Consider the following 23,612-nt stretch of genomic DNA (forward strand, 5'->3'; position numbering starts at 1 on the left):
CTGATTTCATAAATAACTCCAAATCTCTCCATGGATGATAGGTAGGCTATATTAAAAAACCCAGCTTGAGTTTGACCTGTGCATTTGTACATAAAATGAAAAGTGTTTGGAGAGGGTGAGCACTGCTAAAGTTCACCGGTTTATAGTGCACTTTGTCAAGCCTAGGTTTTCCTGGCAAGGCAGTCTGTCAGACGGATGTCAGATTTACTAAAATGCTGTAATTGGATTGTAAAGAACCGGAGTGAGACGTACGTGAGCTGGTGGGCTCTGACAGAACTATTCACCTATGTGTTTGTAAGGTTACAGCCGAGAATGAGCAACAGAAAGAGAGTGAGACAGACAGAAAGGGGTGTCAGACCGTATGTGTGGCCTTATTCTTAAAGAAGGGGAGTGAGAAAACATTAGGGGAGGAATTAGGAGGTGTTGAATGATTGACAGGTAATAATAAGAGCCATTTGCTGATATTAATCACTTAGTGGCTCTTTGACCTGTAAACTACACCACTTTTGCTTTAAACCAGGCCTTGTGTCTTTGATGTCTCCAACACCAGGCCTCTAACTCTGCTGCCCATTCAGAGAAGCCAGGATGTGTTGGCGGCCCTGAACGATCACCTGACCAGCTACTGCGTCCATGTGTGCACCACTAGTATACTGCAGGATGCCGAGAGCCACTACTGGAGTGACCCCAACCCTTTTTACGAGGTACAGATGGTTGTAGCTTTTCTGGCTATATTTTAATAATAGTTCATGTTACGTGGAAGCCTTATTGAGGGCTTCTCTTTGGGGTTGGGTTAGGTTATTGGAAGACAAAACATCCTGTGCTTTTAAAGTGTGCTCAAGGATAAAGCTGTGGTGAAGTCAAACAGCATAATCACATTCAGAACTTAAGTGTATCTGTATTGAAATGCAGTGACATTGGGCAATAAATGATACATTGTATTATTGTATTCTTAAGTAGTCGCCCTCTTAAATTCTTGGCTGTTCTTGCACATTGTCCTTGACTATTTAGTTGATCCAACTTTAATCCTTAGTTGATCCAACCTCAAGGCCTGCTATTCTAAAGAGCCTTAAAAAACCCAACATATTCGTATTACAAATAAATAAAGAAATGCTTGAACCAAATTCCAGTCTCAGCAGATCTGACAAATTTTATAGAACCAGAATGTGTTTGTGTAAAAACTTCTTGTCTTTCCATTAAAGAAAAAGAACATTAGGTTGTTCATTGACTATATATTAGATTTTTTTTTGTGGGGGGTGGGGTGGGGATGGGTTGGAATACTTTTAAAATCCTATTTTTTATATTATTATTTTATTATTTTATTTAAGTCTATTTGTTTTGTCGACGGGGGATTATTTGGGAAAGCTTTTGGAGCTTTTAGCTTGATTCATTTGTAAGAATCAGTTAAAATGGTCCATTTTAATCAATATAATTAATCACAATTTTTATTCAAGTTTGTTTGCATCATCATCCAAATTTTTTTATTGAAATTACATGAAATTTGTAATTAAATTGTCTTATTAAAATGTTTTAGATACAAAACATTATACATTTGTGCAAATGTATATAAAAAAAAACACTTTACAATAAGGTTTCATTTGGTAACATTAGTTAACTACTTTAGTTAACATGAACTAAGAATGAACAATACTTCTACAGCATTAATCTTAATGTTAATTTCAACATTTACTAATACATTATTAAAATAACGTGTATTTGTTAGCATTAGTTAATGCACTGTGAACTAACTTGAACAAACAATGAACAGCTGTATTTGTATTAACTAACATTAACAAAGATTAATAAATACTGTAATAAATGAATTGCATTGTTAATTCTTAGTTAATAAATAAATGAATGTTAAAAAATTAGACCTTATTTTAAAGTGTTACCAAATATTTGTATATACAAAATAAATATCCTTATACACTTAACATTCTTGGTTATTTAGTGAAACAGATTACTAGACTTTTACTAGATTTTTACTTCTTGCTGTAAGCATTTCGAATTGATTTGTCTGCAATTGTTAATAAAATTGACATAAATATTGTTAATTAAAATTCAAATCCAACTTGTAAGCCTTTTCAGACCAAATAAGATGTACTGATGTTTATATTAAACATGGTCAAAAGTAAAAAAAACAATAATAATTTCTAGCTACAGTATATTGCTAGCTGCAAATCTCTCAGTCCTAGTTCTCATAATGACCCTTCCTCTAGTCTTTTCAGTGGGGCTCGTGTTGCCCCGAGGCAGCTTTAGACTAACCATCTGTGTGTCAAAGAGTCTAGCCGTTCCCGTAGCCCTAACCTTACCTCCATTAAGATATGGGCACACTCATAAGCGCTCTCACAGATGCGTACGCACACATCCGCCCGTCGCGGGGCTGTGGGGCAGACTGGCCTGCTGTGTGCAGGTGTGAGTCTGCGCCTCTGCTGACCTGTATCCCCTCTTCCCCCCTCCTCCCTTTCACTTCCTCCCGAGCAAATGCCAAAGGGCCCGAGTGCTTCCAGAGGCCCAGTCGCTAGCGCTAAATCCCTGGGTCCGGACGTGTGGTCATGCCCCTGTGTGTCCCTTTCTATGGCTGACTTAGCCGTGGCTCACTGGTGGACCACGTCCCAGCTCTCATTAGGAGATGTAGTACATGGTTGTTAATAATCTCTCTTTGGTCACACTGTGAACTCCTAATGCTGCTTCCTCTTTGCCTGAAAGTAATTAGCCTCTTAGGAAAGCAGACTCTCTCGTCCTTTTTATCATTTTTCTGAATTGTGTTTCCATTTCTTGCTTTTTTCCGTTAGAGCTGTTGGGCAAGTATCATACAATTCTGAAAGCATCTCAGCAACGCAAGTCTGAGCCTTTAGATCAGTCAGCTTATTCCTATTATTATGATCTACATTTGTGCTCTGTAGCTTTTTAAAAATAATATTGTGTCACAAATCATTTCTTTAAAAGTGCAGAAATAGCTTCATACTTAACTGTATTCATTAAATCTTGATTATTTACACAGTGACACGATTTTGCATAATAGGATTGAAGTTAATAGGATGGAAATAAAGAGCTGAAGCTCACTAAATGTGGCAATTTGAAATACATTTTTTATATTTTCAAGTCTTCCTGACATTTTTAAAAACATTATACAGATTTCTGTCATTTTATCGAAGGATATAATGTTTTAGTGCAGGGATTTTCAAACTGGGTGTCTGGGGAGCCCTTAGGAGGCCGGTGGAATTACACTTGTTAACTTAATATATTTATTAAAAAATGTTAACGTATAACAATATTTTCTTTTTTACACATTTAGGCAATTTGACATTATTTCATAATGCTTTCAAAATACATATAAAGTGTACACAAATGTAAATATAAATTATTATATAAATGCATTTATTTAATTTATTTATATAAATATAATTTTATTAATACAATTATTAATAGAAAAATAATTAATTTTTAGGACTATACAGTTCTCTAATAGTGGCTAGACAAATATATGATTCATTTTAAATATTTGGAGTCCAGATATTTATTTTGGAAACAACATGTAGTTTTTATAATATCACACTTACATTTTATTTATTTTTTTTCAAATGAGCATTTATACTATATATATATATATATATATATATATATATATAGTTGCCCTTGTAAGGATATAATCGTATATGATGGTCTTTGGCATCATCAAAAAGTTTGAAAACCTCTGTTTTAAAGTGAGACAAACCAGCTAATACATCACATAATTCATCAAATCTGTTGTTTATACTTGTTCATGTTTATGCTGTTTTCCCCCACCAAAAAGTGATGTCACATCCTGGAGGATGATGTCATGGAACTGGCGTTTGTTAGTTGCAAAAGTCTAACAGGATGGAAAGTAAAATTGAGAGCACAGGAAAAACCTATAAAATCCAATTAAAACGATATTCCCAAGAAAACCATGTTTTATTTGAACTATTGTGATTAGAGAAAGGAAAAATGCTGAAACATCTGGAGAATTTCTTAATGAATTCCCAGTTTTTAAAAGGTAGATTTGCTATGGACATGGAGACATGGTTAAAAAGCAACATCTGCTCAAACTTTAAAATTCACTCCTTTGTTCAATTTGGGATGTAGTGGGGGAGAAAAAAAACCCCCAACATGATTGCCATTTTAAAATTACGAGTTATATTTCACCCAGTATATTAAGTCTCACATGATGAGACTTGCATAACAGGAATGACCCGTTGCCATCTTGACTCAGTGTGCATGTATGTCTGGGTAATGTTCAGATGAACAGTGATTGAATATCCAGATTAAAACTTCAAAGTATCCATACGCTCTCTTTTTCTCTGTGGTAATGAGGGGTCCAGGTGCAGCGTGCAGGTTGCATGACCATGAGGGTCTAGAGGAAGATTGTCTGGAAAGACCTTCTGACTTTTTTCCTTTCTCCTCATTTCGGTATTTATTTGCAGTGATATCATCATCATCTCTTTACCAGTCTCTCTTTGTCTCTCTTTTTTTTGTCTCCTCCACCATTTTTTTCAGGGTGAAAGGTGTTCTTTCTCCATCCAGATGTGGCACTATTTTCTCACCGGCCTGCGCAGTGACCTTTGGGGCGCTGTTGCCCCCGTGCAGGCCCGGCAGACCTTGGCCCAGGTGCTGTGTGAGACCCTGGAGGTTTTAGTTCAGAGGTACTCAAGAGCGCGACCCTCCTACAAAAGACTGCCTCAGATCAGGTACCAGATAAGAGGATTATTTGAAAACCTGCCGTATTTAACATTAGAACTGTTGTTATTTTTTTAAATGTCTTGGGTGGGCATGGAATTCTCAGTTCCTTTAAATGGTTCCATTCACCATTGTTTATTCCATTCCATCCCATTCCACAGACACAATATTTCAGTTTGTGTGTGTTGTAGTTTTTCCCTCACCAACATTATATTAATAAAATACCATTTCCTATCGCTATAGATAGACAGACAGACAGACAGACAGACAGTTAGATAGATAGATAGATGGATGGATGGATGGATGGATGGATGGATATATATATCGTTTTTTTCTCTCCACCATTATATTAATAAAATACTATTTCCTATCATCTTACTTATTGTTTAATGTGTAAAAAGAGTGTTTGAACATGCTGTATTATTCTCATTCGGTTGTTGCGTTGTGGAAATGTCGTGCTGAAGTGGCCATGCATGGTTAAAGTCACCCGTCTTCATCTTATGGTCAGCAGTCACACTCAAACACACTGTAACTGAGAGCAGTTGTCCATGCTGTCTGATTGAATGATCTTACCGTATTTCTGCCGCACTGAGACGCACAAGCCCACCTTCTATCAGGAACCTCGGGCTTAGCAGACAGTGTTTGAATGCTTTAGTGATTATGCCGGTGTTCGGCCCCGGGGGTCAAAGCAGATCTCCAGATTTGTAGAACAGTCTCTCTTTGTTAGCACATGGCCCTGCCTCAGCGCCTGGCGGAGGGCCCGGTTCTTTCATGCTAGACGGGCCCAACCGCCCAGGCCTTGTGCGTAGCATTAACACATACTTAAAGTGGTTAAAGATGCCACAAGAGCACGCTTCCCCTCCACTCCAGGACTGATGAGAAAGAGCAGATCGCCCAAGGCTGCACTGAAGGAATGAATGGAGGGAAAGTTTTTTCTTTCTGCAAGGACACCCGGTTATGAGCTCTTCAGTGCCGGGTGAGCTCAGGGTCTGCCAAGCAGATGGGCTCTGACTCTGCTCCCTTCTCTTTTTCTGCTATCTGGTGAAAGGGGAACTTTCGCTGTGCTATAAAGCAGAACTTGGTGGTAGGTGATGAAAAGTTGAGTTTAATATGGAAACCAAAGTGGGTTACTCAACCTCTCTGGATACTGAGAGACTGTACAGAAGTACATCATACACTCATTTAGCGGTTTGAACTGAGCAGAGCATGCATTTATTTGAGGTTACTTAATGATACATATGTATCTTAAAGTAGGGATAGATAGATAGATAGATAGATAGATAGATAGATAGATAGATAGATAGATAGATAGATAGATAGATAGATAGATAGATAGATAGATAGATAGATAGATAGATAGATAGATAGATAGATAAGTCTGATTTTGAGGGGATTTGAGATAAAGATACTCAACCAATAGAGTTGGTTCCAACTCTATACTGAAGTTAAGGTTAGGGTTTGGGGTTAGTATTTGTTTCAGTGTTGACAATCAGCACTGTGATTGGCATGCCCAATGAAATCTTACTATTAATATCATTGATTTTCAAATTAAATAATCATCAAGCAAGTATGACCATACAGTGTAGCTCTATTAAATATCACATATTACACATAAAAGAGAATTTTTTGCTAGTAAATTTTGGTTATCTGTCTCGTTGCCTCCTCCAGGGTTGATATTACAGCTCTTCTGCTGTGCGTGGAGCATCTGATGTGGAGTATGTGTGAGTCTGTGGAGGAGTTGCTAAGGCCAGATGCAGCCCGTGGATCTTGGATGTGGTCCATACACAGCCTGTGTAACCAGCTACTGACCGTACTGGTCATCCTTACATCACCTCTGGCAGAGCTGCACAGGTGACACAAGAGTCGGGATAAACTTGCTGGATTATTGAGAACTACAGGAGCAAGATTAGTCGTTTGATGAGAGTGTGCTTATTTATTTATTCGTTTTCTCTCTCTCGCTCTCTCCAGGGTTTTTCAGGGAGGCTGTGGTGGAGGACGCAGCAGAACTCCAAAATTTCCAGAGGGAGTGAACAGTCGTGACACAATGTGGCTGAGCGTAATGAACCCTACACTGTTCACAGAGGGGCTGCTGAGGTACTGACAGTATTGAGCAACAAACCAATGTGTTCAGTCAGTGGTCAATGATTAACCCATTAATGCCATTTTCCTCCACAGAGATGTCTTATAATTAGAATTACACTACCGTATAAAAGTTTGCGGTCGATTAGTCTCTAATGCTCACCAAGGCTGCATTTATTTGATCATACGGTAAAAACAGTCATATTGTGAATCATAATTACAATTTAAAATAATTATGTATTAAAAATATATGTATTTTAATATATTTCAAAATGTATTTTATTCCTGTGATGACAAAGCTGAATTTTTAGCATCATTACTCCAGACTTCAGTCACATGATCTTTCAGAAACCATTCTAATCTGCTGATTTGGGCCTCAGGAAAGGTTATTATTATAATCATTGTGGAAAACAGTTGTGCTGTTTATATTTTTGTGGAAATCGAAAGTTCAAAATAACAGATTATTTTAAATATAAATATAAATATCAATATAAAAAAACAATGTAAAAGTCTTTACTGTCACTTTTGATCAATTGTATGCATCCTTGCTGATTAAAAGTATTTTTTCAAAAAGTGTATTTTTCACATAATGATTATATAATGCGACTACTGAGGTGGACTCATCTTTAATAATAATAATAATTATTATTGTAATAATATACTTATTACTAATACTTATGCTACTTATTTGTATTTATAAGGAATTAAATGTGATTTCTGAGGTGGACACATATGTATTTAATAATAATAATAATAATATTCTTATCACTAATACTTCGGCTACTGATTTATATTCATGATGATTTGAATGTGACTAATTGAGGTGGACACATACAGTATGTCTTTAATAATAATAATAATAATAATAATAATAATATGCTACTTCTTCTGCTACTTATTTATATCAAATGTAATGTCCAAAAAGTGTTCCAATCCGATTAAATAATAGTAATGTAATATTATTAAAATAAAATACTTGTAACACATTACTCCAAGATTCCATAGACACAATAAAAACATCACCAGATAGTGCTGTACCTCTATTTCTGAGCCCATTTTTAAGTTTTATTACAAGAAAAACACACACAATGTGGTGAGTTGTTGCAGCTGACCCAAATAAGGCTAGTGTGGCCTTTCAGTTTTCGTTCATGTGTTAAATGCACACAAACACAGTCACTACATTACTGCAGTCACCAGGCCCCCAGACTCACGGCCCTTAATGCAGTCCAGATGCAGATGCCATAGTTAGTCATGCTGTTTATGCTGACATGCGCTGCGGGTCTTCAGCCTGGGTGTGAAAGGCTGAAACGGAGCCTGTAGGAGGACTGTGAATGTCAGCCACATCTCACATCACCCTCCTCAAGCCCCCCAGCACAGCTCCAGACTCCCACTCCAGCGTGATATCATCGCGTGTCCCGCATACACAAATCACCGGTCGTCAGCCCCACCGGCTCCGCTTCCATGAAGTCCAAGGGATTTAAATTAGTGCATTTTTATTGTCTGTTCCTTTTTTATTTATTTATTTAGCCTCGCTGTGTTCAAGACTCCCTGAGGGTCTCGCGGTGAGGGCCCCACCAGAGCCAAGAGGCCATACACCAAAATCAAACTCTTCTTCTTACTCAAGCACTCCAACAAACTGACAGTTTGGATTATTAAATAAAAAAGTAATAAAGAGACTAGAAATATCAATAAATCAAGGAGCATTATGGGCAGGAAGGGATTTTTTTTTTTTTTTTTTTTACGTGTGTAAGTTCGAGATACAGCGAAACCTGACCTCATGGTGTAGCTTACAGATTTATCAGGACCATTAAAGTGGGATATCGGGTGGATTACCGGGCCTTTGACATGACAAATCTGTTGCTTAACTAAAGCATAATGTTCTCCTGTTATGTTGCAGAGCTCACCCTTCACTTTAATACTTGTTCTGCAACCAAGGTCAGAGATAAATAATGATATTTAGTGGTTTGTGCTAAATTAAGCATGACTATTATTACCATTGAGATGTCAGTTGCCATTTGAAGAATTTATTTATTTACTTTTTATTTTATTGCATGGGACACGTTTATATGATACTTTTAGAATGACAATTAAAGACTTGATTACCCTAGTGAAAAATAAAGATACCAAAAATGTATTTGAAATACATTTATGTTATGCTAAGTATACTACAAATACATTTACATATGGATGAACTTAATATAAATACCCTGCAATTGTACTGTTGGTATACTAAATTTGTATACTTAAAGTCGGCCAAATTGGATCAACTAATTTTGTGGTTAATGCACTTTAGTTATCCGGAAGTAGTGCTGAGGTGCAACTAAAGATATACTTAAGTATATTTGATTTAGCTAAAATGGAACTATTGCAAGTACTATTAACTATGGAATTATTATACTTTAGGTACACTTTAAATATCTTGCATTTAAAGACTGATATTATACAGAGATCATGCTATAAACTTCTGTATTCTGTAAAACAAGTCGCATCGCTTCCGGTTCAAGTCTTTTGTATGTGCTTCGTTAAATATAGGAGCGAGCAAAGATGTGCATAACGGATGTCCCTCCATATGCAGATTGGTATCTAAAAGTTTTCATTTTTGTTTTTCTCACTGCCATTTAGATATTTAAATCGAACAAAATGGCAACAATACAACGAACTAGATAGTTTAGCTGATGACCTTAAAAGTCCATATATCGCTGTCAGTTCGTACTGCTAGTAACACTTTCTAAGACAAGCGGATGCGACGAGACCCGTTTTCCTGTTTGTTCATGTGACTTTTGTCATAAAGCCTTTTCACGTACAGGTGAAGTATTTCCCCTTGCAGATTATTGATCATGTGAATTTGCTGTGACGATGAGTGATGACCAACAGATACTGTAGACTTCTATGTGAGTAATGCTTCATATATCGCTACACTATTCACAATGCCCCAACATATCGTTGAAATTGAACTAATATGACCACACCTCAACTTACCAGATGCAGGTTTTTGTTTTTTCTATTTCTATTTTTATAGTATAGGTTAAGTATTTATTGTAGACATTTAGAGTCAACGTGAATATAATATATCCAGAAAACTAGACAGAATATATTTTTCTTAAATAATATACACATTTTATTCATTCCCCCACTCAGTCTCCCTGTTTTCTACGGAGGTGCAAATAATGCATTGTATTAACAGTACTTTTTTAATTTAGTGTGGCCCTAATGATGTGGTTTGGTCACCGGAAGAGAGCATAATAGCACAGTGATGATGAAAACAGTAATTGTCCATCATTTGGGTAGACACTATATTACATTTTACACGGTTGAAAATGAGGCTGTGAGGGATAGAATTGCAGTTAATATAAATGATATAAAGGTCCTAATCACATGTATTTTTCAAAAATCTCTTTCAAATCTGTTTTATGTTTTTTTTTTTGCTTTGTTTTTTTGTGAAAGATGTTTCGTCAGCTAAATTGAATTAAACAGTACAACCCATTAAACACAGTGTACTTTTATCTCTCATAGTCTTGTTTTAAATCCTGTCATAAATTAAACTTGACGCTACCCTGACTGAGGTTTTTATGGTTTTCCATATGTGAGGGCTGTTTAAACTGTCTTTAGACAGTGGTTTAGCAAAATGAATATCACATGACGTTCCTAACATTCTTTACCTTACCAATGCTTTCTATAGAACAACTGTAATGAGGCTTTAGACTTTATCCATCTCCGGTCAACTTATCTTTTTTAAGCATCACTGAAAAGTTTGCTGGTGAATAAATGGATAATTGACATTCTAGTATTTTAATAGCATATTTGTTCCTCAACAGGACAGGGCAGAATAAATGGACCTCAGTACATTCTTTTAGTTTTATTTGTAAATTGTTATTTGGTTTACTTTAATACTGTCACTTAGAAATATAAATTATATAATTATACATATATCACATATTTTTGGGGTTTGTGGGATTAAAGGGATACTTCACCCAAAATGTTTAATTCTGTCATCATTCTGTGATCTCTGACTAAATCCAGAAGAACTTTGGCAACGTCTCCAAGATGCTTGAAGAAACCGACCTCCAAAGCTACAGTACTGTGAAGTTTTAGTCACTTGTGTAAAAATCCTGTAATGTGAGGATGCTTTCAAAAATAATGTCATTTTATCAATTAACTTATTTTAATTAAATCAAATAAATATTTGGTGTGAACACCCTTTCACCAAACAGTTTTTTTCCTAGGTACACTTACACATAGTATTAACATGCCTAAGACTTTTGCACAGTACTGTATATATATATCAACTGTATAAACAACTCTATAGATATATAGCTCAACAGCTCAACTGTTTTCAATATTTATAATAATAAGAAATTTATATTTAATTATTTAACAGACACTTTTGTCCAAAGCAACTTACACATCAGGGGGACAATAGAAGCAGTTAAACAAACAAAAGAGCAACAATATGTACGAGCAAGTCCAAGTTAGTCTAGCACAGGCTTTTTTTTTTTTTTTAACATTTATTAAGCATCAAATTAGCATATTAGAATGATGTGAAAGTTTAAAATTACATTTCAAAATATATCACAATAGAAAACAATTAAATGTAAGTTGTAATATTTCACAATATTACTGTATTTTCGATCAAAGAAACGCAGCCTTGGTGAACATAAGGGACTTTTTTTCCAAAAACAAACAGCAACAATAAAAAAATCGTTCTAATCCAAACATTTGAACAATGACATGACCTTAATTGACGTATTTCTGTTGTTTAAGGGATTTTCCAGCATCTGAGGGATCCTCTTTATGTCTGTTTGAGCTACTGGTATCTGGACCCTGTTATAATCCAGCTCTACTTCTGCAGAATATCCTTCACAAGGACTGCTTGCTGCTACAGATCATCATCTCGTACTCATGTAAGACTCTTAATCCCTTGACACACTTCTTGTTGAACTCTGCATGTACCCTTCCCAATGATGCTGTTTTTTTTTAAACTCTTGCTTTAATAAAGCATCCTGAAAGTTGGAAAAACATCAAAACATATAGTTTTGTTGGCTTGCATGCAACAAGAGCATTCAAGGTGACGTTCTTTGAAGCACATGGACGCTTTCATTGGTTTCCACAAATGAATTAAGTACAGTTTATTGGTGGAAAAACTGATTAGCTGTAAGGATGGCCCAGTGACCTTGCTGCTCTTAATAGCCTGCACCTGTTTTTAATGGGTCTTTATTTCGCACGCATCTTCTTATTTTAAATAGGCTGTTGTGTGCGCTTGTGAACTGACGATAACATCGTTCGAGTCGCCCAACACCTGCGCAGTGGAACCATGCCGAGTCCTTTCATTCTTGCAAAATAAGCCATAGAAATCGTTAATTGCTAGTCTAACATTTGAAATTACGCTCTGTTGAATTTGCTAACAAGTAAATGCTAGCTGAGGTCTTAAAAGGCTCGTCTCATTCAGCCACATTTGATACTACAGTAGTTTGCGAAGCAAGGCAGATCCACCTGGTTTTTAAACAATCTCATGCTCTTCTCAGCTTCATCAGATTTGTGTTGGGTCCTCAGGCACATCGGGAGATTCATCCGGATTGTTGTGAGAATGTTGTTTTACTCACTCATCATCGCACTCATCAACCTCCTCATCATTTCTGAATCAATAGAGCTCAGTTGTAAACACTCATGTGAGGGCAAAGTGAATGACCTTTAAAGATTTTCCTCTTTCTTCCTTCCACTCTGAAAAGTCTAACCTTTAAAGGCTGTTTTGTGCTTGCAGATTAATTCACATTATGGCGGAGCTCATTAATAACCGAGCTCGGCTGAGAGCACGTCTTCCTGCGTGCTCTGGTGTGGGAATCACGTCGTCGTAAATCAACACTGCCTGGCCGCAGCCTGGCTAATTAAGAAGAAACGCGGTGGCTTGGTTGTCTACCGTTTAGAGAAACCTCTTTAAAAAGTTCCTCGCTTGAGTCGCTGTCTCTCAGCACAGTTTGGGAGCGCTTAGCGCTAAGCTGTGCTCTAAATAGGAGCTTGTTTGTGGAATTCTTTAAGGGACTGATAGCGATGTCTTGTTCCAATTAAGGGCCTCCAGTGGAAACTCATCTGTGAGGCCCGGTAAATCAACAGGTGTGTTTGTTGGCAACACGTCAAGGTTGCAAAAGGTTTGTTAACGGAGGATAGAATTGGTTTGTGGAATCCCCTCCCCTGAGAAACGCCAGCAGTTCATTTATCACGGTTCATCTGGCGGCTCATAAACGGATGATTGCGAAGAGGCAGCTCTTTAACCTGTCCAGCCCCTTGTGGCCATTCACATAAGTACACTCATTTTTGTAAAATCCCTTAGTCATTTTTGAATGCCTTTTTTCTTTTAATGTCCTTTTTGGAAACTTGGAGGATTTGTGACATGACAGGCCTTAAATAGCAGTTATCTAATGTCAAATCTGTTTTCAAACATTTTTTTAAAAGTAATATCTATTTTAAACTGATTTTTGCTAATTATTCTAGTTATTATGCATACAAGACTTTTGTAACCTCATTAATTATGTTCATATTAATGAGAATTCATGGAATAAGTGTACTTTTTGTAGAAAACTTTGAATGCAAAAAGCTATTTAAAAATAGACATTAATATACATTTTAATCAATAATCTTGTTGTTGCTAAAATAAACATTTGTGTTCCATGAACGATTAATTATTGCATGTTATTTCAAAGAGACATAACTTTTTCTTTTCAGCTTCCTGTCTTCGCACCACCTGTCAGTTCCAGATGGATAAAATCAAGTCATTTTAAATCATTGAGTATATTTTAGTAAAATGTGGTCATAAGAACGTGCGATACCCAACACAACTGTGGGCAAAAGTATTGGCAGTGACATAAATGTTGTGTTTCGCAAAGTTTGCTGCTTGTTGATTCACATTGTTTCTAGATTATTGTGCAGAGTGATCAGATTCATTTTAAATAATTGCAAAAAGCTTCAATGGCCAAAAAACAAACAAAAAAACTTTATCAAAAAAGCCCAAATTTCACTAGCTAACATCATTTCACTAATCATATCATCAGGGCAGCAAAGAAGCCACTTGGCGACACTTCTTACTCAATCCCATAGAGAACCTGTGATCAATCATCAAAGGCAAGTGGACAAGCAGAAGTCCACAAATTGTGATCTCTGAGCACTAATAAGGCAAGAATGGATCGCCATTAGTCAGGATTTGGCAGAGAAGCAGATATCCAGCATTCCAGAATGAATTTCAGAGGTTATGAAGAAGGATCAACATTGTAAATACTGACTCTTTGCATATATTAAATGTCAATAAAAGCCTTTAAAACTTATTAAATGCTTATTTCCCAGTATACCGTAGAAACGTGAAAAAAATATCTACAAATACTGAAGCAGCAAAGTTTGCGGAAACACAAAATCTGTCACTGCCAATAACTTTACAACTACACCGCAGCTCTGATTTAAACCTTTTTTTTTTTTTTGTAGCGAATGTATAATTTCAGTGAATAGATAGAACAAAACACCAAACAATCTCTCACCAAGTAAGTAAAATGGCATCTAGCCTCCTGTTTTCCTTGCACATGTAGCAAAAGAAAGCAGAGTCGATTCCTATCAGCCCTTTACCACAGGCAGAATTCAGGGTCCCTGTTAAGCAAAACAGTATTAGCTAACCACACGCTCTACTACGACAGGTAATTTAGGCCTGTCATTTCAAAACAGTCCAACATTTGTCAAAAAAGTGCAAACAGCAGCCTGCTTTTTATCAAAGACACTCATTGAATGCTGCATTGCATTCAATCGCTTATTCAAACGCCTGTCATCGCTAGAGAGCGAGACTGACAGGGGCTGAACCAAAGGCACAACCATCCTGCATCTCTCTACAACCCCACAGGCCTGACAACATTTGGACAAGGGCATTCAGTCACATCTTGGTGTTGTGGTCTCATCTTTCATGTGTTTGTCCAGACAGTCAATTGGCTTTTGCCTTAAAATGGACCTTTCGCACTGTATTGATTTACAAGACATTAATTTCCTGTGCTAGGCTCAGATGTCTTGCAGTATTTAAGCTCAAAGTTGTGTTTAGTTTAGACCTTTGTTTTAACTCTCCAGAAATTTTAATTAGGACTATAGGCATAAATTAGAGCTGCATGATTAATCGTTAAAAGATTGCGATCTCGATTCAAACACTCACTCGATTCCTAAATTACATTGATTCTCCTGTCTATTTAACCTTTGACAAAATCTTACCTGAACATTCAAATCTGTGTTGGTGCTGCCGCTGAACCAGAGAGAGAAGTTATTATATATAGGTATGAAACGGCACAGTATCGTTATTCTGTGTTACAAATAATAGAAGTAACTTAATAGAGTAAAATAGAGTTCAAAATAGAGTAACTTGTATCGATTAAATAGTTATGCCACTAGGTGGCGATAAGTGACTGTTAAAATTGTCACTGAATTATTCATTCAAGAGATTTGTTCAAAAACACTGATTAATCCAGTAAAGAAACAAGCGAACTATTTATGAGTGAGTCATTGAATCATTCACTCAGCCCAATTTTTTTTAAATAAATCGTTCATATTAAAGGTAGGGTAAGCAATTTCGGAGAGGCTAGCAATAGCAAGCTAGCTTTAAAAGCATAAGATCTTCCAAAACACATGAACACACACAGCAGAGTCTGCAAAGCATTAGTGGAGATGGCGTTAAATGACCTCTTGTCTCAAAGCACATAACATTATGAGAATAATAAACGTAAACAACTTACAGACCTCTTACTTGTACCACCTGACTGCTGCAGATTCAGTTTGGCATTGATAGCGTTGCCAGAGAAACGCAAAATCCCGGTTAGAACGTCACGGGTTGCCATCTCGTAATTGCGGTTATGATATTGTGTGAACGCAGCGTAAGCTCGTTGTTTTGGTTCAGGAGGAACTGTGAAAGGTGACTGCTGTTTGTTTATGCCGATCGATGGCATTGGCTGCATCCTAAACCATATACTCTCGAGTAGGTACTTATTTTGAATAAGAAATTACTTCACAATCGCTAAAAAGTGTGTTCTATATAGTATGAATGTGCTTAGAATGAATGTAATCTGGACCTAGTTGCCATGTTGTTATTACCACGTGACCTACCAGTGTCAGCTACGTCGCATCACTGCCATTCACAAATCCTCTCCCGTGGCCTCATGGGACAGAAAGTGTCCATTGTATGCACACTTCAGAATCTTACTGGAAGTGGTAGGTTGTCTGGGTACATATATTGACCAGTAGGATATATCATCGTATCGAATACAGAAGATATATGTACTGTACATGTTTTAATATTTACACTACTTCTATTACTGATTGCTATCAGGATGTGAAGAGAGTTTCAATCAGTATAACAAAACAAAACAAATATACAAAAATTGCCTACCTACTTTAAAGGGATACTCCACTTTAAAATGAAAATTCTGTCATCATATACTCACCCTCATGTTGTTTCAAACCTGTATGAATTTCTTTCTTCTGCTGAACAGAAAGGAAGATATTTAGAAGAATGTCAGTAACCAGACAGTTTCTGGGTCCCATTGACTTCCATAGTAGGAAAAAATATATACTATGGAAGTCAATGGTACCAGAAACTGTCTGGTTACTGACATTCTTCTAAATATCTTCCTTTCTGTTCAGCAGAAGAAAGAAATTCATACAGGTTTGAAACAACATGAGGGTGAGTATATGATGACAGAATTTTCATTTTAAAGTGGAGTATCCCTTTAATTAAACATTTTTAAACAGACTGCAGTAATTCATATTTTGTCAGAACCTCTTGTACTTTGTTTAGGTGTCTGTTCGGAATCATGGGAGAATCGTGATCAAAAAATTTAAAAAAGATTAGCAATTTATTCAGAATCGTGCAACTCTACTATATATAAACTACCATTCAAAAGTTTGGGGTCAGTAAGATTTAATTGTAGTTTTAAAGAATTTAATACTTTTATTCAGAAAGGATGCATTAAATTAATAATAAAAAAAAAAAAACTGTGAAGACAAAAATCTTTCAAATAGATGCTGTTCTTTTTGAACTTTATATTTATCAAATAATCCTGAATTTTTTTAATTATGGTTTACACCAAAAATATTAAGCAACCGTTTTCAACTGTGAGGATGATAATAACTTCAACAGCAAATCAGCATACACTGTAAAAAAAAATTACATCCCCAAGTGAAAAATTTCAAGTGACCGATAACATCTAAATTTTTCAATTAGTCTGACGTATTATTTCTCATTGAGCCAATGTTAACAGACTATTGCAACAAGAATTTCACTTGGGCCAATTGAAAAATGTAGATGTTATCGGTCACTTGAAATTTTTGATTTGGGAGGGTTGGACATTTTTTACAGTGTATTAGAGTGATTTCTGAAGGATCATGTGACACTGAAGAGTAATGGCTTCTGAAAGGAATACATTTTAGAATATATTAAAATAGTTCTATCACAATTTTACTGTTTTCACTAAATTACCCTTCATAAGCATACAAGACTTCTTTTAATATCAGTGCCGAAGGTGCCTACCTCAAACTTTTGAAGGGTTGTGCATATGCTTTGTTTTCTTTATTAAAAAAAGAAAGAAAGGCATCACCTGACAGAGCCAAAAATGGTCCTGTCAAATATCCTGAAAGTCTCTCCAACCGGCCCCAGGCCATTCTTATTGTTAGGCCATGTTATTTTTAGCATTGTGGTTATTTTTTATTTTTGACATAATTTAAAATAACCATTGAAATATGCTTTCAGGTCTCTGTGTGGACAGAGGAATAGAGGTGTCCCCTGATACTCAGACGGCAGCTGCAGAATTTTTAGAAGCTGTTTTTGCCATCCTGTCCTCCCTAAACCACGTCCCCAGGGCTTTAAGTCGAGCGCTAGAGGGATACATGGACCGGAGACACCTTTGGGAGCACTTTTACAACTTAACAGGTGCAGAATTTGCCATGATCTGCCCTACATTTGTTTAGACTTCAAAAAGACACAAGTTTAGTCAGATGTGGCCATTTAGTTACAGTCCAGTTGGAAACCACTATCACTATGTGCCCCCACTGTGTCCTCTAATTGCCTGAATATCAGATCTGACCAGCTGGAAGCCCATCATCAAATCAAAGCCATAATTAAACCTTTAGCTGTCTCTTTGAATGCTTATTTATTTACATTTCTGCCTTCTCCTTTTTCCTCTCTGTAAAAGCCACAGCATGAACATTTTCTGTTGTGTTAATGGTCGCCGTATTGATTTTGCACACTGACATAGAAACTGCAATTATCACCAGACACCTTTTGATTCAGGGGGTTTAATCCAAGCTGGAGTGCTCATGTATTTTTTTTTTCTGTTTTATTACATGTTAGTGGTAATTATAGTTGCACAAATTAGACAAATGACAGAGGAGGGAGCAGGAGAGTGTGTGTTGTATGGGGTTGTACTGATGTAAGGTGTTGTGTTTTAGGCTTAATTGACCATGTCCATTCCTACTTGAAGATAATCTTATGAAGCTTGCTTAGCACCTTGATTGTGCCATTTACAAGAGCTGTTTGGGCTGGTCAGGAAAATGACAGTATTACAATTATTTAGTTGTTTCTTCTACCTCTACTTTTTGGCACTGTGGAAGAAATTTGAAAATAGAACTATGAAATTGAGCCAACTTTTAAAATGTATTCTTTTATTTAATTGTTTACTAAAAGAAAGAATTCTCTAGAAATTCTCTGTTTCTCTAGAAAATGTCCATAGCATAATGTCAACAAAATGAGGCAACAAATCAAATTACTGTTAAACAGCGGTTTATTTTAATTTGCCTATGTTTAAATTATTAGTTATGAATGAATCAATGAACGAATGAATGAATCAATAAATGAATTAATGAATTAATGAATTAAATTGTTATTAAATCATTTATATTTCATATTCATATCTGTCTGGGACAAGAGTAAAACAATACAATCTATACATAAAGGTATTTTAAATAGTTCAAATGTATACATAATAATAATAATAATATAACACAAAGAAAATAGATTATTACAAAAAGAATAATATAACAAAAAAGTGATTATAACAGAATAATAATGAAACAAAAGGAAACAACTGGAATCTATTAGCTTTAGATTTAAACACCAATATCCTCAAAACATCATGTCCCTCTTCTTCTCTGAGGTGGTGTCCTGTGACCAAATATAATATAATGATAAAACAGTATTTTTACACAGTGTCACTGAATTTACAAAATAATTTTGGATGTAATTATTAAGTCTCAATAACTTTTAATTAATAATTATTCTCTTTCTTCCAGACTCCAGTAAAGATGAGCCAGCCTTGTTTAAATACATCAGGTCCGTTGTTTGTAAATCCACTACCAAAATCCTGAGCCACCTGGTCAGCATGATGCAGGAAAATAAAGACCAGTCTGGACCCCTGGTTCGACAACACCTACCCGAAAATGTCCTGAGCAAAATCCCAAAAGAGTGGAACTACATTCCACAAGATCCCAAGCTGAATGAAACCAATAAGAGTATGTAAAGCTTTCTCCATCCATGCATCCATCCATCCATCCATCCATCCATCCATCCATCCATCCATCCATCCATCCATCCATCCATCCATCCATCCATCCATCCATCCATCCACATTTGTAACTTATTAGTTGTTCTTTTTTAACCACTGAACATATCTATTGTAAATGGTTCAGCCTTATTTAAGAAGAAAAAATAAATCAAACCAACTCTTTCTTCATTCTTTCTTTCTTCCAATCAGGCAGCATGAATCTATCTATCCAAGCCCTCTCTTTTATTTTCACCCACCTTCCGTCAACCATAGCCTCCCTTCCACTGCCTGTGCGCTTCCTGTTCACCATGGCTGAGAAGAGGCTTTCCCAGCATGCCAGACAGCTGAGGTCTACGGGCCTGCTCCTCTGGGTCTTATTGGTCTGCCTCTGTCAGGATCTAGAAAGCGGGGACACCCTTGAGCTTCTGTCTGGCCTGCCCCTGGAGAGATGGGCCAAGGATAGGCTGAGTCTGCTATCAGAATGTCTTCAGGTCAGCCTGGGCCAGCAGAAGGGAGTTCCCAAGCCTCTGGTCCATAAGGTGCTCCAGTGCCTGGAAGAGAAGAAGCCCAAATGGACCTCCATGCAGCTGCAGAAGGCACGAAAGCTTTGCTGCGAGAGGTGAGCTTTTTTTTAATGAGCCCGATGGAATATACTGCCAATTAAAACCAAGATTTTAAGCCCATAAGAGCAAATTCATAATTAAGCTTATTCATCATATGAAAGAAGATTTTCGGCTCTTAGCATTTTAATGTGTTTAAACAGTTATCTAATCTAACATTATCTTCAATGTCTAGCTGCTGCTGCCGTTTGATATTTTGATGTCATTTTAAAGACTTCAGTCTCGCCCATCATTCATTTTTTAGAAATTAACTTCACCCTTCATCCTTTGGCAAAATAATTATGTATTGTTTTCTGTGTTTTCTTTTCCTAGCCCGTAGCTCTTCGTTTCAAGTTTTTTGATATGTGTACTTCAAAATGGGTTTGATGTCACCCACAGGATTTGAGTGCAGAAATCTGACTTGAACCACTGAAGAAAGTGTTGCAATCCTTGAATCATGTACTTTAAATCATCGTAGTTGTGTCCCAAATAGCGCACTATACTACCATATACTGTGTGCACTATGCACTTACTGTATACACTACACGGTTGAGTACATGAGTACATAGTGCATAAGTACATAGTGTATGAACTTTATAAAGTTATTTTGTCATTTAACATTGGAGTCTGATAGCCTCTCCCTCCGCTGCGTAATTAAATCTTCAACAGTTGAGTGCATGTCAAAAATTCCACACTTCTTTTTTTCTTCTTTGCTTTTCTTTTTTTCCCCTGGTTAATTAAGTGCACCACCCGGGTATTTAATGTGCACTTTCTCTATTTGGAATTTTCAGTGTGAACGCACTACTCACACTATTTATACTACATTATAACGGCATAGAATAGTGCACAAGGACGCAAATTGGGACGGACGTCATTTTGCATTTGTGAATTATTGAGCCCTAATGATAAAGATGGGCATGTACTTTAAATCATCATCTTATGGCAGATAATGTGTACCTTAAATCAGGGGTTTCAAACTTTTGAATGCCACATACCCCAAAATATGCTATACCCTTCTGAGGGACTTCTAAATTGTGAAGGCAACTATACTTTTCATGTATAAACCTGTGACACTGAAAAAATATATTTAGGTTCTTATTTTTTCTTTCTTTCTTTCACTGTTTTTATCTGAGACCCGAGTTCTCCAGACCCGAGTTTGAAAACCCCTGCCTTAAATAATGATCCTGTACTAATCATTTCTTTAAACTATTGATTTTTGAGCACTTTTGAAAAGTGGCCAATTCTTCATGCTATTTTTCACAGTTGGCAAAAAAAAGAAAGAAAAGTTTTACCGTATATTCCAAGTCAGGTCCAGAACAAAAGCTCAGAGTTAATTAGCCTTATTGAAAATGATTTAGCGTCATAACCGAGCTAGAAAAAATATATATATATCAAACTTTGAGTGTTCCGAGAAACGCTGATCCCAATGACAGGAAAAACAAAACAAAAAAATAGAGTGAGGGCAAAAAAAAAAAAAGGGCGATAGCAAAAAGGAAGAGTGATTATGTATCGCCTGTCTTAGACAGTCAGTGGAACCATTACTATTCATTAAAATAACCTTCACTTTCAGGCACTGCCTCCGGTGTAAACAATCAGCGTACAGTGTGTCGGCGGAAAGCGGGTTTTCTGAAAAACACCCACACCCCAGCTTGTCAACACACACACACACACACACACAAACTCATACACACACACACACACACCTCCCTCATCTCTTGTCTTTGCAAAGTAATTTGTAGAGGAGAAGATGATTGTTCTCCATCACGGTGACCCTGGCAGGCTTTGACGGCATGCATGCACAGATGAAGATGAATGCAGTGGATTCCGTGGGCGGAGGGGGTGTTCTGCTTCTTTCGGGGCACATTGGTCCTAATGACGTGATTGATAGCTTGTCCCGGATCCGACGGGCCTCTCATTAATCAAGCCGCTGACTGGATCCAATCATTTGCTTCACCTGCACACTGATGGACAGGGAAGGATACAGGCACAGGTGCTGACACCCCGTTCACCGGCTGGGCTGCCCACGGCCTCGCCGCTTTTCTCGGTGTCATTGAAGCTAAAGGCCTGCCTGACAGGCGACACTTTCCTTGTCACTTTGTGATTGAAAAATAAAAAAAGGAAGGAAGAACGAATGAGGGGAAACAATGACAGGGGGTGTATCGGATGGGAAGTGTGGCGAGGGTGATGAGGCATGTTGGATAGAGAGGAAGGGCACGAGAATGGGTGCGTTGAGGGGACCTTGAGGTTACAGCAAGCAGCACTGTGTCTCTGACTCTTGAGCTATTCTTCCTGACGCTCTCTTTTCTACATTTTCTTTTCTTTTCTTTTCATTTCTTCATTTTCGTCAAAAGGAACTTCATGTAAAAAGAAAAAATGGTAGCAAATCATGTGATAAAACTGTTTTGCCACAACTGGCAACATGTAGCTCTTGGCTTTTTGCACTAAGCATGTGCCAATCTTTGTGTGGAACACATAGACTGTAAAAAAACACAACAATGCCCACTCTAGCTCAATGCTAACGAATATTGGCAACAGCTACTCTTATTTGGATATTTGATCCCACCACAAAAGCTACAGTTAATGTCTTTTTTTTTTTTTTTTTGCTAAAGACTTGAAGAAATAAAATCAATCAATTTATTTATTCATTGTAATTTTGCACACTTCTGTTGCTAGCAGTCTGCATAAAATATGAAGGTATCTATACATTTTGTAAAATATTTCTGGAGCAGGATGACATGGTATCCACCAGAGTTTTAGATGTATGAACCTTACCATAAAAGTATGTTTGTGTATAGAGTAAAATAACTGATTTATCACTTTCCAATTTGAACATTTTGATATTAATTGAAAATTTAGTGTAATTATACTAGTACCCCAAACCGTAAGGAGTGTCGCTAGCAATGGCAAGGTCGTGGGTTCGATTCTCAGGGCAAGCAAGAACTGATAAAATGTGTTCTATGAATGTAATGTAGTGTAAGTCGCTTTGGATAAAAGTGTCTGCCAAAATGAATAAATGTAGTATTAATATTTACACTATTTAACTATAATAATTATAATCTCCCTTAGAAAATGAACTGGAATCTTGCGGTTACCATGTAAAACTGCCTTTAGAAGGGTTTAAATTGTGTAATATAATAGCCATTTTCCATTTATTTCATGTTATCCCCCCCTCTTCTTTATGTGTTCCTCCATCAGTGTGTTGGAGCGTGTGGAGAGCGGCCCGGCGCAGGATAGAGGTGGGCCCGCGGAACTGACTGAGCATAAAATAAGGCAGTTGCTGCTGGAGCTGTGCCATAGAGCAGGTGGCAGCCAGCACCTCCGGCAAATCCATCACAGCATCCAGCTCAATGAGGTAGCGAATTGCTGTTTTTCACCAAGCAATTAGGTGGCTGTTAGCCTGAGGCAGACAGTGTGACCTGAAGCTGAGGGGAACGCCTGTGCAGAGACACAACTGCATCCAGATGTTGCTGCGGGCTCTCTCGTAACAGCCTTGACCTGATTGAAAAAAATCGATTGGAGAATAACAACTTAAACAACAGAAATAACAGAAATTAAAGGAAAAGATTCATGAATTAGTCAAAGTCTTTCTCTACACTTAAACTACAGTTCTATACCCAATGCCCCTTTGCTCTACTTAACAATAAGAACACATCTTGGGAAATTAGTACAACTCTCACTTAAGTCTAATCTTGAG

General features: G+C 36.9%; 1 protein-coding gene across 1 annotated transcript in view; it reads left to right on the top strand.

The window, feature by feature from the left end:
- The window catches only part of kiaa0825 (KIAA0825 ortholog), a 145,862-nt gene that overhangs the window by 39,566 nt on the left and 82,684 nt on the right, over positions 1-23,612 (top strand). Inside the window, exons 9-17 of the mRNA XM_082169989.1 lie at positions 551-701; positions 4,516-4,706; positions 6,364-6,546; positions 6,664-6,789; positions 11,536-11,675; positions 17,531-17,710; positions 19,069-19,287; positions 19,530-19,938; positions 23,114-23,270. Coding sequence (XP_082026115.1) covers positions 551-701; positions 4,516-4,706; positions 6,364-6,546; positions 6,664-6,789; positions 11,536-11,675; positions 17,531-17,710; positions 19,069-19,287; positions 19,530-19,938; positions 23,114-23,270 — 1,756 coding nt within the window. The remainder of the gene's footprint in view (positions 1-550; positions 702-4,515; positions 4,707-6,363; positions 6,547-6,663; positions 6,790-11,535; positions 11,676-17,530; positions 17,711-19,068; positions 19,288-19,529; positions 19,939-23,113; positions 23,271-23,612) is intronic.

This window comes from Leuciscus leuciscus (assembly GCF_965113295.1).
Source record: "Leuciscus leuciscus genome assembly, chromosome: 5".
NCBI classification, from domain to species: Eukaryota; Metazoa; Chordata; class Actinopteri; order Cypriniformes; family Leuciscidae; genus Leuciscus; species Leuciscus leuciscus.